The 17,306-nt window shown below is 31.3% G+C and overlaps 1 protein-coding gene across 1 annotated transcript; it reads left to right on the top strand.

The window, feature by feature from the left end:
- The first annotated feature begins 1,097 nt into the window (after positions 1-1,097).
- Positions 1,098-16,619, top strand: LOC103491134 (subtilisin-like protease SBT5.3). The gene is made up of 21 exons (XM_008450962.2): positions 1,098-1,205; positions 1,388-1,497; positions 1,602-1,699; positions 2,799-2,963; positions 3,091-3,193; positions 3,362-3,902; positions 4,179-4,276; positions 4,476-4,721; positions 4,825-4,939; positions 5,031-5,244; positions 5,772-6,313; positions 9,741-9,850; positions 10,523-10,620; positions 10,883-11,047; positions 12,466-12,568; positions 13,086-13,617; positions 14,312-14,409; positions 14,523-14,768; positions 14,959-15,073; positions 15,156-15,369; positions 15,916-16,619. The coding sequence occupies exons 1-21, from the start codon at positions 1,125-1,127 to the stop codon at positions 16,455-16,457; spliced, it is 4,536 nt and encodes a 1,511-aa protein (XP_008449184.1). The 5' UTR covers positions 1,098-1,124; the 3' UTR covers positions 16,458-16,619.
- Positions 16,620-17,306: the final 687 nt, after the last annotated feature.

Below are 17,306 nucleotides of genomic sequence, written 5' to 3' on the forward strand. Positions count from 1 at the left end.
ATATTTGACAAAGAAACTTGATTTATTAGCTTCTTTTTGTTATACCTATATGCTAAAATTTTCTAACTTCATGTTCTTTGTTCTTTTTGTTCTTTTTGTTTTTTTTAAATGTAAAAGGTTTACATAAAAACAAGTTTTTAAGATTAAATATAGAAAATAATTATATTATAATGATTGATATTAGAAATTTGTTATGCACTTTTTTTGGTTAAAATAATCAAACAACTCCTTTATTTAGGAAACATAAATAGAAACAAAAAACTTGATTTAATTTCTTCCAAAATTATTTTGAGAACATTTTTCAACAAAATGAGAATTAAAAAACATGAACATCAATTACCAAACCCTTTTGTTTCTACATAAACAATTTTTTTTTTTTTGCAACTAAGTTTATGTTCCCCTCCTCATAGATACATAAAAAAGTAAATTTTTAATATTATTTTTATAGAAAAATTAATCTACCTAGTTGACAATTTATCATTCGGTGCAAAATAGATCATCGAGTGCAGTCGGATCACATCTAAGCTATACTCACTGTAGAGTGATCAAAACATTTTTATTTCTATTCAAATGTTGGATTTTTTTTAGAACTCAAGGACACATATACGTAACCTATAGAACAGATCCTGTTCAAGTAAGGTCGTAAATTCAAAGGTTGGATTTGAACCTTCTCCCCTTATCTAATATGATACTTTTAAAAGAAAATCATACATCTCCTAAAGAAAAGGGAAAAAGAAAAGTTACTTTAGTTAAGTATTTTCATTCAATAAATGTTGGATAATTGATGAAACCCTATATTAAATTAGGAAGACAAAGATATGAAAAATATATTTGGGTCTTTGGTCTACATCTATATTTGTACAACACTCATAACAGTTTAACACAATTTATCACGTGATAAACTTTGCTTTTATGGCTGGTTTTACTCAAATATTAATTACTCACACTGCTACACGTATATTTACTTGAAATAGGAAATATAATTTAATGGACGACCTTAATTCATGATTAAAACGAGCAAAACAATTAAAACTATTATTGTTTTGCTTGTGATCTACATTATAAGAACTCTAATGGGAATGAGAAAATAATTACAATCATTTAGAATTGCAAAACAAAAGTTAATGGAATACTTCTCTTATATTGTTTCTCCATTACTATTGTTTTTCTTTTTGCTTCAAACATCTGCCCTTCCTACCAAAAAGGTAAGTATTAGTTTCTTTTCCTCACTACAAGGAAAAAAAAAAAAGCCCTTTTCTCGACTATCGATTCAAAAACTAAAAACGAGAAGAAAAAAGATGATTTATGACAATTTTTTAGAGTCGTAAAATATGATGTTGTAGTATACTCATCGATTTTGTGTTTTATGATTTTCTTTTGGGTGTAGTCTTACATTGTTTATTTGGGAGCGCATTCGTTCGGACCGAACCCTACAAACTTTGACATCGAAGCAGCAACCGAGTCACATTATGATCTATTAGGATCAGTAGTGGGAAAGTACAATAATGTCAAATTCATTGCTAAGTTTGATGTATAATGAATTTGATTTTCTGTAGTACTTATTTTATGGGTTGTTGTTTTATTTTTCTTGTCATATGTAGCAATTTGGAAGCCAAAGATTCAATTAAGTATTCTTACAATAAATACATTAATGGTTTTGCTGCTGTTCTTGATGAGCAACAAGCCACGGATCTTGCAAGTAAGAGTTCTTCCTTTTTTTTTTTTTTTTTTTTTAAAAATTATTTATTTCTTTTCAAAATTTTGAAAAATTAACTGGATCGTTAACTTTTCATTATTGATTCTTAGATTTTAAAAGAAGTAGTGAAAAAAGTTGATACACGTTTGAGGTCGTCTTATTTGATAACCATTTGATTTTTTGAAAATGATCACGTTTAAAAATAATACTATATTTCGTTTGTTGATTTTCTCTTATTTGTTATCTAAATTTTAGCAATTTTAAAAATGAAAACCAATTAAGTTTGAAAACTCTTTTTTTTTTTAATAAATAAAAATAGTTTTTATTTTTGAAATTTGACTAAGAATTCTCCGTTAATAGGAGACAATGAATCCTTAGCTTAGTAAAAGAAGTTGGTAATAAAATAAGCATAAAACTTTTTTTAAAAAAATAAAATGATCGCCAAACGATGATCTAAAAATTGATTTATTGCTTATTGTTTTATTTTAAAAGTAAAAATAAAGAATAATTTTGTCCTTAGTTCTTCCATATATAACAATTTATAAATATTAGAAGATTAAGTATAGTTTAATTTTTTTAGTGTTTCTAAAAAGAAAATTATCAAAAATAGTAAATTTGGCAAAATATTTAAAAGCTATAGAAAAATTTTAGATTTTATCAATAATAAATCTTTGATAGACAATGATAGAAGTCTATTGGTTTCTATCATTGACAGAATCCAAAACTTTTGCTATAATTTGTAATATTTTAATTTATTTTGCTAGTTTTAAAAATACCTCTTTTTAAAAATGTCCCTTTTTAAAATAGTAAATAATGAATCAATAATTAAAAAAAAAAAAAAGAAGAAAAAACAAAATTTTGTTTTTTGTTTTTTTTTCTTCCGAAGATATTATTAAAGTTGAGAAACTATGGTATATAAAATATGTTATCAAACAAATTTTAAAAAATTGTTGATTGTGATCTCTCCTAATTGTGTTTATGGTTAAAGAGATCTTTTCTTCAAATTAAACCTCTCCAAATCTTAATATTGCATCTCCTCCCATTTATAAAAAGTTTTGAATATTTAACAAATTTTGATGAACGTTTTCACGAAATGTAATAGAGAATCCAAAGGTGGTGTCGGTTTTTGAAAACAAGAAAAGACAATTGCATACAACACGATCATGGAGTTTTCTTGGAATGGAAAATGATGAAGGAATTCCTTCAAACTCCATTTGGAAAGCTGCAAGGTTTGGTGAAGATACAATTATAGGCAACCTTGACTCAGGTCTGTTCTCTTCTTCTTCCTCATTAAACCTCTTCTTTACTTTATTTTCAACGTCGGACCTTGACGATAATTATAGTAGTTGTAAATGTGACGATTAAGTAATTTTTGTGACATTATTTGAATGAAGGTGTTTGGCCAGAGTCGAAGAGCTTCAACGATGCAGGCTATGGTCCTGTTCCTTCAAGGTGGAGGGGAGCTTGTGAAGGTGGCAACAACTTTCAATGCAATAGGTTTCTTTCTCTCCTTTCCTTTCGGGTTAAATTACTTTATATTTTAAAAATATGACGCAATGGTAATGTTGAAAAACAAGCCAAATACAAACTAAAAGCCAAAACACCCTAATGATATTTCTCTCATAAATTTCATTGATCAAAATAAATTTGTGTGAAAAAATACAGGAAGTTGATTGGAGCAAGGTATTTCCACGCAGGATTTGTAATGGGAAGTGGTCTTATCAACGTTAGCTTCAATAAGACAGCAAGAGATGAAGATGGCCATGGTTCACACACTTTATCCACAGCCGGAGGCAACTTTGTCCCCGGAGCCAGTATATTTGGCTATGGCAATGGAACTGCAAAAGGAGGTTCCCCAAAAGCTCGTGTTGCTGCCTACAGGGTTTGCTGGCCTCCGGCTTTATTTGGTGGTGGCTGTTACGATGCTGATATCTTAGCCGGTTTTGAAGCCGCCATTAGTGATGGTGTCGATGTTCTCTCCGTCTCTCTTGGTAGCGAAGCTCAAGAGTTTTCTCATGATTCCATGTCCATAGGGGCATTCCATGCTGTTGAACAAGGAATCGTCGTGGTTTGCTCTGCTGGAAATAGTGGTCCGGGTCCCAAGACTGTAAGCAATGTATCTCCTTGGATGTTCACTGTCGGAGCTAGCACCATCGATCGAGATTTCACAAGTTATGCTACCCTTGGAAACAAGAAGCAATATAAGGTAGATCATACCTCAACCCTTATAGTTCATAAATTTTAATCAGTCTTCATAGTTTTGATCAATTGAAAAATATTTAGGTGTCTCCTAGATATTATAAACCGAGCTCATCTATTTCTAGAATGCGTGCCACATTAGACTTGACATAATCAACTCATTTTGTGAAGGTTGTATATTAACTTTGGTGATATTTAACCAAACCATAATCATCATAAAATATTTATAAACTTTTGTATATGTAGTCATTTGCTTTAGTTAACCTCAAACTTTACATTCTAGGGTTCAAGTCTTTCATCGAGTTCATTGGCTGGTGGTAAATTCTACCCTTTGATAAATGCTGTAGATGCAAGAAATCCTAATTCGACCGACAGCTTTGCGTAAGTCTTACCTCCACTTTTGTGAACAATTTTCAGAAACATGATTCAAATAATCTCTACCAAACACATAGAACAACTAGGAACATATATAAAATAGAGAATTCAGATCTTCCCAAAACAGATTCTTAATTATTCGTGAAGAATAACGTAGATGCATAACTTTGAATTAACATAAACTTTTGACAATTTGTTTGAGAAGGCAAAAATGCGAGACGGGATCGCTTGATCCAGCAAAGGTAAAAGGGAAGATTGTAGTTTGTCTTCGAGGAGTAACTGCAAGAGTTGAGAAAGGTTATGTTGTTCTTCAAGCTGGTGGTGTTGGTATGATTTTAGTGAATGACAAGACCGATGGATCAGGCCTTATTTCTGATTCCCATATACTTCCTGCCACTAGTCTTACCTACACCGATGGACTTGCTGTTGCTCAATATATTAACTCCACCACGTAACATTTCTCATATATTTTTCTTTCACTTTTGCTTTCCTTTTATATATCTATGTGACAAAATCATCTTAATTAATTTATGCACTTCTCTAAATGAAACCAGAACACCCGTTGCTCTCATAACACCTGTAGAGACTCAGTTAGGAGTTAAACCATCACCTGTCATGGCTGGCTTCTCATCAAGAGGCCCTAATCCCATCACTGACGCCATGCTCAAGGTTGGTTTTTAATTTTTTTAACTCACTAAATGCATGTTTAACATTAAAGTTATTATGTGTTCTAACTCAAATCTTAATATTTCGTATCTAGCCTGATATAACAGGACCGGGAGTGAATATTCTCGCATCGGTCACAACAGATGTAACTGCAACGAAATTTCCATTCGATACGCGTCGGGTGCCTTTCAACGTTGAATCGGGCACTTCCATGTCTTGCCCACACATCGCAGGTGTTTCTGGTCTTCTCAAGACTCTTTATCCAACATGGAGTCCAGCAGCTATCAAATCTGCCATCATGACTACAGGTTCGTTCACATTAAACTTATCCAAAGCTTGAAAAACTATTTAATCTATTTTTGTTCATATAAAGTACTTCAAGAACTGAAATTTTTGTATTTTAAGAATTCAAGTGTCGAAATAGGATAATTATTTGAATTCCTAACCATTTATTAAATTTTCTCTTCGAATTATGTACATGCTAGTTGAGCTATGGTTTATTTTGACTTAAATTTTAAAAGAACGTTTTAGTACGTAAATACCAATGGATTTAGGTATAGGCTCAACCTGCTATGCTCTTTATATAATTTATACATAAAAAACTGAAACAACATAAATACTGGTAAACAATAGTTAGCCCAATATGTTGAAAGCGTTGTCCAATCCCTTCTAAACCCAGGTTTTAGATTCATTCCTTATGTTTTTTTCTATCTTTTTGTGATTGTTTAATATTACAAGCTCAAACTCAAAATTAAAGTAACTAAAAAAGTCTCTCCTCTTTGTTCTTCCCTTTGTCTAATCCATTAAATGACACACATTTGATTTTGTTTTGCAGCCAAAACAAGAGACAACTCCATGCATACATTATCAGACACCGTGAAGGCGAAGGCAACCCCATTTGATTATGGTGCAGGACATGTGAATCCCAATAATGCAATGGACCCCGGCCTCGTTTACGACACAACCATCGACGATTACTTGAACTTCTTATGTGCACGTGGCTACAACGCCCAAACTCTGATGAGTTTCCACAGCAAACCATTTGTGTGCGCAACACCGTTCACATTGACCGATCTCAACTACCCATCAATCTCGATCCCAGAGTTGAAATCCGGTGCCCCAGTAACGGTGAATAGAAGAGTTAAGAATGTGGGAACCCCAGGAACATACGTGGCACGTGTGAAGGCATCCTCAAAGATCTCAGTTACGGTTGAGCCGAGTACGTTGCAGTTTAATAGTGTGGGAGAAGAGAAGGCTTTCAAGGTTCTGTTTGAATACAAAGGAACAGGACAAGGTAAAAGCTATGTGTTTGGGACATTGATATGGTCTGATAATGGGAAGCATAATGTTAGAAGTCCTATTGTAGTGAAATTGGGATGATGTCCATTTTTATATTGTAGTTTTATCATTCTATATAATATATATATATATATATATATATATATATATATACAAACTTTGGATATGGTTAATGAATATTTTAATTTGTTAGAGGATTTTCGTCCATTTACTAGTTTACTTACTATTATTGTTGTTGTTGTGTCCTTGTACAAAAGGCAAAAATGTGACAAAAAAATATGGTAAATGATCTAGCAAAATTAAAATAATCTGTAGATAATGTAGCAAAATTAATTAAAAAAAATAATAATCTAGAACTAGAACGGGAGCTCACCTTTTCCTTCACTGTGATCTGGTGAAGCCCCTGTGGTCCCTCCTCCATCGATCTCTCAATTTAGCGCCTTTTTCCGACGACTTTGAAGCGATGTTCTCCTTCTTCCTCTCCCTAAACCAATCCTTCCCGAAGAACAAGGTCATCTTTTGTGGGCTGATAGCAATTCTTTGGGGTATTTGGACAGAGAGAAATAATAGAATTTTTGATACTTTAAGTTATCAAAAATCAATTGCTAACTTGTGGGAAGATTGCAAAATTCTCATAGGAAATTGGTGTAGTAGAGATCCTACTTTCAAAAATTATTCAGCAGCTACAATTGTTCTTAATCTTAGCGTCTTCTGTAATTAGCGTTTGGGCTTTTCTCTAGCCCTTCATTAATAATATTCTAGTTTGGCCTTAGGTTTTGCCCTAAGTCCTAACTAGCAGTTTCCTTTTAAAAAAATGATATTGTGTGTGTCTCACTTAAATTTATTGCTTACATCTATCAGTGGTATGTATGCTTCTATCACCGGTATACTTTTTGGTGCGGATAAAAACCTAATCAATGTTGACTTTTACCTCTTGTGCCAATAGATCTCATAATTGATAACATGTCCATCCTTTGTGCATCCCTTGTGTTGGGCTTTGACAAAATATTAGAAATTAGAGTTTACCAACGTCCCAAAAATTGAAGGAAAGAATTGTCATTTTCAAGCATGCGAAAAAGAAAAAACGTATCTTTAGTTTTAAATTTGTCCCAATTAGAGACATTTAAGCTTAAGGTGCGCTAAATCCTCGTTATGTTATCTCATTGTATATTCTATAGTTTGAGATTTGAAAAAAGGGCGTGAGTAATCTAAAGTATCGAGAGTGTTTTAATTTGTATTTGAGACGGGAATGAGAGAATAATTTTATGTGTGAGTGTAATAATTATATTTTTACAAATAATAATAGTGGAATTTTTCTTGTTTGTGATTTTCTTTATCTTTTAGTTTGAAGTTTTCTACGTAATTAAATCTTGTATTTCTAGTTTTATAGTTTTTTTTTTTTCTCTGACTGCTTTGTTTCTTTTTTTTCCTTATTATTTTCGAGTAGAAGTGGAACCCAACACAACTTGCTCATGTGGTTGACAAGCCATGGAAATATCCCTTGCGCATGTAGTTAATCACAATTCACACACATCACAGATAACATCCTTGTGAATGCATGTATTTCACTTTGCAATGAAAATGTATGATTGATTAATGTCTATTAGAGATATAAATCTATCAATTTTAAATTTTTTTTCTGGATACTAATGACTTGTCACAGATAGTAGGTATATGCTGATAATCTATCGATAAACTTCATTGTTCAGGCTTATCTCTAGCTCTCTTGCTTTATTTCTTGCTTTTTGTATTGTATTTCTTTATCATCAATGAAGCGGAAATGATGAGAGTGTTAAGGAGGTGTCCATCTAGTGAAAGTGTCCAAATGCACCTATTGACCAAATGCATCTTTTTTTTAAAAAAAAAAAACGATAATCTATCGATAAACTTCAAAGTGATAGGCTTCAAATTAGAATATAAGTAGGTTGTACTATTGGTCTAATACATGTGTATTATTTTGACTGGAGTGTCTATTAATAAATATGGCCATCTATCATTGATAGACTTCCTATCTAATTAAATGGTATTTATTTTATGATACTTTAAGGAAAAATTAGGCTTTGAATCTATAAATGATATTCTAGGTCAAAATAAGAGTTAAAAAAGATAGAAATTTATGAGTGATATATATTTACCTGACAAACCATCTTGTATGATGATCATGATATATATATGATAGGCAGATAGCTATTAGTGATACATATATCATAGCATGTCATCAACTAGCTAGTAAAAGAATATAAATTTGAGCTTCACTTACTTTCACGTTAACACTTTCTCCAAGCTTTGCATGAGATAATCTCTCAATACAACACACACACACACACAGATATATATATAATTGCAATAGGCCATAAAAATTAATCAAATCTGGTCGACAGAAAAGGAATAAATATTTAGCAGAATTTGTAGCCGACTTGTCACATAAAGATGCATGTAGAAATGTGTTGTAATTTACATGATGTAAAGATACGTTGCGAAATTTGTAGCTAAAGTTTTGCATGTAATAAAATCTCTCGATCATAACTTCTAATTATTGATAGTTGTTATCCGTGATATTTTTTAATTTGAGAAATATGGGAAGAAGAGTCCAAAATGGTAGCTTCACGTGATTGTTTTTTAGTCTTTTACTAATTTTTTTCTTTTGCTATATATATAATAAATCATATAGCAAAATTAGCATTTAAGAATAAAATTTGCAATATCTTTAAACCATTAAAAACATTGTTCAAAGACAAAATAAAATCTTGTTACAAAAAGAATAATCTACATTTAATGATAAATTTGACATCACACAATTATAAACATTATTTAATGATGAAGTTTATGATCCATATTATAAGAAATATATATATGATACGTTCCAAAAATTTATCATTGAATTTGGAGAATATTGCTAAAGTCAATAAATTTGTAAAAAAATTGATATTTGAGAAATATAATTTTCATGTAAAAGAAGAAAAGATTTAACAAAAAAAAAAAAAGAAAAGAAAAAAAAGAAAAAAAATCTGTATTTACTTGAAATAGGAAAAAAATTGTGTTTTTAGTTTCACATAATTAGATGGATGAGCTTAATTTACGTTAGAAAATCAAAACCCTAATCAACTTCCTATATTTTATATAAAAACCCCATTGGGTATTAGAAAACAAAATGTAATATATAGAAACTTCAAAAATACAAAAGCAATGGAGTTTTCTTCCATTTCTCTATTGCTTTTCTTTTTCTTTTTCATTCAAACATCTGCCATTCCTACCAAAAAGGCAAGTCTTTTTTTTTCAGTGTTTTCTTAAATGACAAAAACGATTGAAAATATTTATAAATATAATAAAATGTTACAGTCTAATAGCAATAGAGCTGCGATAGACTACTATTTGAATATATAACTGATAAAAAGTAAAATTTTTTTTTTTTACATTTGTAAATATTTGGAAACAAGTTTCATTTGTGTGTGTTTCTTTTTCAAATCTTTATAGTATACTTTTTGTGCTTTTTTTGGTTGTGTAGTCTTACATTGTTTATTTGGGGTCGCACTTTTTCGGATCAAATCCTTCTATACATGATGTTCAACTTGCAACGGAGTCCCAATACGAATTATTAGAATCAGTCGTGGGAAGGTAAAGTTTCTTCTACAATAGTTTAATTGAACTTTGTTCGGTAACAATTTTGATTTTAAGTTCTTTTTTTGTTTTTAAATTTAGTTTTGCTTCCTTATCATTTCTTTACTATGATTTTTTTTTCGCTTTTGTTAATGTAACATTCGAATAATCCTTATTTCAATTCAAATAATAATAGTAATAGTATTTTTTTCATTTTTTTTATTTCACTTAATTTGTTAAAGCAACATTTGAATTCTTACTTCAATTCTAAAAAATAAAAAATAAAAAACTAGTTATATTAGGGTTTGGTAAACGTTTGATTTTTTTGTTTTTAGTTTTTACTAAGTCTATAAAAATTATTTCCACACCTCTATCTACTTTTTACCGATGGTTTAAAAAACTAAGTCAAAATTTGAAGAAAAAAGAATTGCTTTTGTTTTTGGAATTTGACTAAGAACTAATTCAACTATCGATCTTATCCAAAAAAAATATATACAAACTACTATAAGAAAATGTAAGAAATTAGATTTAATTTTCAAAAACAAAAAAACAAAAAACGAAATGGTTAGTTATCAAACATGACATAAACAATCAATTTTATTACCTTTGCTCTGATCTTGTTTTGATGTCTTATCTAACAAACTCACTGTTAAACATTTTCTTTTTCCTTTTTTCATGGATATCGTATAGCAAATTGGCAGCCAAAGAATCGATTTTCTATTCGTATAATAGATACATCAATGGCTTTGCTGCCATACTTGATGAAAACCAAGCCATTGCTCTTGCAAGTAAGATCTTTTCTTTCTTTTTTGTTTGTTTCTAATTTTTGAAAGTAAGAGTACCCAAGTTGAATTCGTATTTGTCCCATTTAAGTGATTTGTGATCCTGATCTTGGGGTTGATCTCTAGAGTTAGAGGAGCCGTTGCTTTGCAATTTTTTTTGAATTATTCTTTCGGATAATAAATTGTTCTCTCTTTTGACCTGTGAATGTACATAGCTCTAGCATGGTAATCATTTGAAATTTTGATTGATGTTTACAAAATACAATAGGGAACCCAAATGTGGTGTCGATTTTCGAAAACCAGAAAAGAAAATTGCATACAACAAGATCATGGAGTTTTCTTGGCATGGAGAGTGATGAAGGAATTCCTCCAAACTCCATCTGGAAAGCTGCAAGGTTTGGGGAAGATACTATTATTGGAAATCTTGACACTGGTTCGCTCTCTTCTTTTCTTCTTCTTGATCTCCAACTCTTTAAGCCTTCATTTTCTGTTTTTGCTTAATTATCGAAGAAAACACAAGAAATTATATCTAAAAACTAATATATTGTGGATGAGAAGAGTAATCTATGTATGCACTATATAAAGTAACAAGGTCTTTCCATTTTTCTAATTAATATGGGATATCCATCGTTGGAATGTCCTGAAATCTCTGTCATTTGGTCCTTATAATGAACAAACATGGGGTCTTTCTGAATGGTCCATGGGTCGAGGTCCAAGGACACACGTCCCTAGTGGGGAACCTGAGGGCAACCCTCCAAAATCTTAGTTGTATATTTAGGGTCCGTTTGGATTGTTTATGCAAAAAATGTCTTTTTAAGAATACATTTTTTTAAAAAAATATTTTTTGTAAAATAAGTTTAAAATCTAAACACTTAAATGTTTGGTTTGACTTCTTTATAAATATTTGTATGCAAAATTGTGTTTGGTTTGTCCTATATTAACGATGTTTATAGTTAGGTCAAATGACCGTAAAAAACTATTGAACATTATGAACGAATTTCATAAAGAAATAGACACATTTTGAATTTTTTTTTTCAGAAATATATTTCAAAATCAATTGTACATTATCTTGAAATTATTAATTTGTTAGTTACTTGAAACTAAAAATTAATTTTGTTTTTTTATTAATTTTTTTTGGACAATTTAATTTTAGAAGCACAAATATGTTGAAATGTAAATACATAACCATAAAAAAAAATAATTGATTTCCAACAACAAAATATAAATAAGATAAATATTTTTTTTGAGATGATATAACGTTTTTCATTTATCTTTATTTCACGAACCGAATAATCGTATTCTTCATTGGCATCCTCATGATTTCTTTCACAAATGTTAATGCGAAGTAGATTCTATTGAGAGATGAACATTTGCAAATCTTTATATTTAAATGTATATGAACACACATTGAAAAAATCTTCAAAATATTTAAAAAAAAAACAGAGTTAAAAATATATAGTAAAAAGAAATATAAAAAATAGAGAAAGAAAAATAAATATTTGGAAGGAATCCCTCGTTAAACACCAAATAAACATTTATTCTAAAATTTGATTTTCCGTGTTTTCTCTAAAATGATTATTTCATGATCTCATTTTTCAAAAAATTATTTCAAACCAATGCCAAACACCTCAATTTAGCTTAAAATGAATTATTTTAAAAATTAAACACTTCAAAAATCGATTCAAATGCACCGTTGTTTATGTTGCTAATGAGTCTAGCACTAGGGTTTATACCGGCGCCTGGAGGGATGCACCTCTGAATATTGTGGTATCTAACATTTTCGTAACAACCATTATATAATATAGTCCTAAATTTGATGAGGGGTTTTCATTTTTTGGGAATTGAGTGAAGGTGCTTGGCCAGAGTCGAAGAGCTTCAATGATGCAGGCTATGGTCCTGTTCCTTCAAGGTGGATGGGAGTTTGTGAAGGTGGCGCCAACTTTACTTGCAACAAGTACTTTTTTCTCTCACTCTAAATCCTATATTTTCTTAAATTACCTTTTCAGTTTTATAATTAGGTCATAACCAAGTACCATATCTTCATAATAGTCTGATACTACTGTTCAACATCAATCTTTTCATAGTTTTTGAATTGGTTTTCTAATCCATATAATGTCTCATACCAAGTGAAGATATCTTTCCTTTATTTTAGTTTAAGTGGGAACTGGGAAATACCATAACAGGAAATGGTAGTTCTGAATATTAGTTCTGATTTCTTACATGTTTTTTCTAGCCAAAGATATACTCATAGATATTGAACATTAATTTCATACCCTCTCTCTTTACCACATAAAAATTTTCTTTTAAAAAGAAATATATATATATATATATATATATATATATATATATATATTTTTAATATTATTGTTTTTCTTTTGTGAGAGAAGAAAGATAACATAACCAAATATTGTATAATCTTCTTTCTTAGAAATTTAATTGAAATATATATTTCTGAATTGAATATAAAACAGGAAGTTGATTGGAGCAAGATATTTCAACAAAGGATTTGAAGCTGAGAATGGCCCTATGAGTGCTAACTTAACCACTGCAAGAGACCAAGAAGGCCATGGATCCCACACTTTGTCAACAGCCGGAGGCAACTTTGTCCCCGGAGCCAATGTCTTTGGCAATGGCAATGGCACTGCAAAAGGAGGATCCCCTAGAGCTCGTCTTGCTGCCTACAAGGTATGCTGGCCGAGCTTCACGGGTGGTTGTTATGACGCTGACATCCTAGCCGCTGTTGAATCTGCCATTCATGACGGTGTTGATGTTCTCTCTATCTCTCTTGGTTCATCTGCTAGAGATTTTGCTTCTGACACCCTTTCGATAGGAGCCTTTCACGCCGTTCAACAAGGAATTGTTGTGGTTTGCTCCGGAGGAAATGACGGTCCGACTCCTGGGACTGTAACCAATGTATCTCCTTGGATGATCACGGTTGCTGCTAGTACCGTCGATCGAGACTTCGTCAATTATGTCGCCCTCGGAAACAAGAGACATTTCAAGGTACTCATCAAAATGTTCTTTTTTTTTTAATTCTTTTATCTCAACAAAACATGTTTAGAAGTATGAAAATTTGAGGGCCAATTAAGTTCGGTTAATAAGTTGCACTCGAATCAGAGTTGTGAGATAGAGTTTCTTGATAAAAGTAAAGAAAATAGAAAGAGAAGAATATAAAGTTCATCGATAAATGTAAAAAATAGAGAAACAAAGAAAGACAAACTTTCTTAATAAATATAAAAAGAGAATAAAAAAAAAAAAAAAAGAAAAATGCAATGAAGTTTCTCGATGAATCTACAAATTTCAATAGTATTTACTATTGAAGTTGAGTTATCTACCGTACCAAATTTAGTTAGTCTTTCCATCTTAAATGTAACATGTCGCGTGACAAATTAGACATAAATATGGTCCATATAATTTCAAAAGTTTCAATTTAATCTCCATAGATAGTATACATAAATCTTTTGAAACATTCCTAGGGTTCAACTCTATTTAATCTCTATAGTTACCCAAATAAACTTTTTTAAATATATAATTTGTTTTTTTTAACAAGATACTAGAAGAAGAAGGATCAAAGGGTAGTATCCATATATCTCAACTAAGTTGATACCTCCTTAATACCCTCGTCATGCTCCGAACCATTAAGTATATAATTTGCAATTAATTAATTAACTTTTACTCAACTTTATTTTTATTATAGGGGGTAAGTCTTTCATCTGGAGGGTTACCAAGGGGTAAATTCTACCCTTTGGTGGATGGTGTGCAAGTCAAAGCGGGCAATGCTACTGATAAGCTTGCGTGAGTATATATATATATATATGAATATAACTTCAAAGGGCCTAATTACTTTATATTATAAACTAAGAACCTTGAGTTTTTCAACTTTCCATTTTGTAATTTGTATGTTACAGCCTACTTTGTGAGGATGGATCACTTGATCCAGCAAAGGCAAAAGGGAAGATAGTACTTTGCCTTAGAGGAGACAGTGCAAGAATGGATAAGAGTTTCGAGGTTCGTCGTGCCGGTGGCATTGGTTTGATTCTTGTCAATGACAAGGAAGATGGAAATGATATTACAGCTGATCCTCACTTTCTTCCTGCTTCTCATTTGAACTATGCTGATGGAATTGCCATCTTTCAATATATCAACTCCACCAAGTAAGCACTATTCACTTCTTTCTTTGAAATAGCTTCGAGAAAAATTTGATTTTTACCCTCAAACTTGAACTAGATTAAGAGTTGGTATGTTATTGATCTCTCTCTATACTAGTTAACATAGCTAACATAACACACAGCGTTAGTAAACAGAAAAATATTTGAATTGTGTAATTCCTTTAATGAAAACCAGATCACCAATGGCTTTCATAACCCATGTAAAGACTGAGATGGGAATCAAACCATCACCAATGGTGGCTGATTTCTCATCAAGAGGCCCTAATCCCATCATAGACTCCATGATCAAGGTTTGGTTTTAATTCAAACTTTTAACTCAAAAGTCATTTTAAAACTCGTAATTATTCAAATCTTTCTACTTTACTTGTGTAGCCCGATATTGCAGCTCCCGGTGTGAGTATACTCGCAGCATTCTCCGAATATGCAACGGCGACAGATTTTCCACTCGACACACGTCGGGTGTCTTTTAACTTTGAATCAGGTACTTCTATGGCTTGTCCACACATCTCAGGTGTTGTTGGCCTTCTCAAGACCCTTTATCCCAAATGGAGCCCTGCAGCCATCAAATCTGCTATCATGACTACAGGTTCATTCCAATGGTTCCATACTTTATTTATTTTCGTATTTTATAACCTTTTAATAATGTTTAAATGTTGAAGGCAACTTATGCACCTCAATTATATTTTCTCTTGACAATAACTAAATCCTTGATAGGTGACTATCTATCATGGATTGAGATCTTAGCCTTTATCTAACTCAAACCGACCTATTTACTACTACATCAACTCACAACTCGCGATAGTTATTTTGGTTTAAATCGTCCAAAATATTTTTAATTGGATTTAGTTTAATCTATGGAAAGCTCTTTAAATATCCACATTTTTCTTTAAACTTTTCTAAAAATTAACCATTTTAATAGTAAAAACTTTCAAAAATCTTTATTTTAGCCTAGGAAACCCAGCCCAATTTTTCTTTTTTTCACCTTTGCTCTTGATTTAATATGCTTTTAAAGAATCCATATTTGTTAGAACAACTAAGTCGATACAGTAAAAGATGGATACAACAGACAGTGCATCAAAATATTATTATTTTGAGTCAATTGTTTAATAAAATTATTCTTTTTCTTTTCCAGCCAAAACAAGAGACAACTCCATGAAGTCAATATTGGACTACAACAAAGCCAAGGCAACCCCATTTCAATATGGAGCAGGACATGTCCATCCAAACAATGCAATTGACCCTGGCCTTGTTTATGACACCACCATTGAAGATTACATGAACTTCATATGTGCTCAAGGCTACAACTCGACCACACTCAAGAGATTCTATAACAAGCCATACCTTTGCCCAAAATCGTTCCCACTCACAGATCTCAACTACCCCTCAATCTCAGTTCCGAAGTTGACGATCGGTGTGCCCGTGACGATCAATAGAAGACTTAAGAATGTGGGAACCCCAGGAACGTACGTCGCACGAGTGAAGGTGTCCTCAAAGGTCTCGGTTACAGTCAAGCCGAGTACGTTGCAATTTAATAGTGTGGGTGAAGAGAAGGCTTTCAAGGTTGTATTTGAATACAAAGGAAAAGGACAAGGTAAAGGCCATGTGTTTGGGACATTGATATGGTCAGATGGAAATCATTTTGTTAGAAGTCCTATGGCAGTGAAATTGGGATGATGATGATCTCATTTATATTATATTGTATTTTGAGTTAATTTCGTTCTATGGTGATCGACCAATAACTTTGAATTAATTATGAAACTAAAAGATCATTTTAATTCTCGAAACATTCTCTTATGTTGAATTGTTTGGGTTTATTTAAAGGGACTCTTGCAAATATGACAATTATAGTACCATAAATTAGGTCCATAACACATCATTTTTACATTTGCAAAAATAGTAAAATTGAAGCCCAGCCCGCATTTTAAAAATACAAAATTACGAATCTACCCTTCTGTCATTACTGATACCAATATATACGATTGATACACCAAAATATACAGTTGATACACCAATTTATACCGTTGATAAACCAATATATACCGTTGATACACCTTATTTGTTTTGCTGATGTACTCCTCGTATACTTTTTTTTTACTCTCGAATACTTCACTGATACATATTATTAGTTTAAAGTACTTGATATGTTGTTGATACACTCAATCAATTAAATATACTTGAAGCACTAAAAATGATACACTTTATATAACGTTAATACACTTGTTATTGTTTCCTGATACACTTGATAGATTTAATACACTTAATCACTTGCTAAACTTCATTGATACATATTATTAGTTTGATACACTTGATATGTTGTTGATACATGCGAAACTGTTGATACACTAAATTAATTAAATACACCTGATGCACTAAGCATGATACACTTTATGTATTGTCGATACAGTTGTTATGGTATATTTACAATCTTATTAACACATGTTGAACATCATTATCGCCCATAGTCAACAAATTAAAACTGAAAGTTCAATACATGACTCAACCTGAATTTCAGTATGAATCAAG

The sequence above is a fragment of the Cucumis melo genome, chromosome 6 (assembly GCF_025177605.1).
Source record: "Cucumis melo cultivar AY chromosome 6, USDA_Cmelo_AY_1.0, whole genome shotgun sequence".
Lineage (NCBI taxonomy): Eukaryota > Viridiplantae > Streptophyta > Magnoliopsida > Cucurbitales > Cucurbitaceae > Cucumis > Cucumis melo.

Excerpts from the sequence above, each read along its gene's own strand:
- LOC103491134 (XM_008450962.2), top strand. The coding sequence starts at position 1,125 with ATGGAATACTTCTCTTATATTGTTTCTCCATTACTATTGTTTTTCTTT. Across the intron at positions 1,498-1,601 it reads TTAGGATCAGTAGTGGGAAA|CAATTTGGAAGCCAAAGATT; the intron begins GTACAATAATGT and ends TGTCATATGTAG. Across the intron at positions 15,074-15,155 it reads TCATAGACTCCATGATCAAG|CCCGATATTGCAGCTCCCGG; the intron begins GTTTGGTTTTAA and ends TTACTTGTGTAG.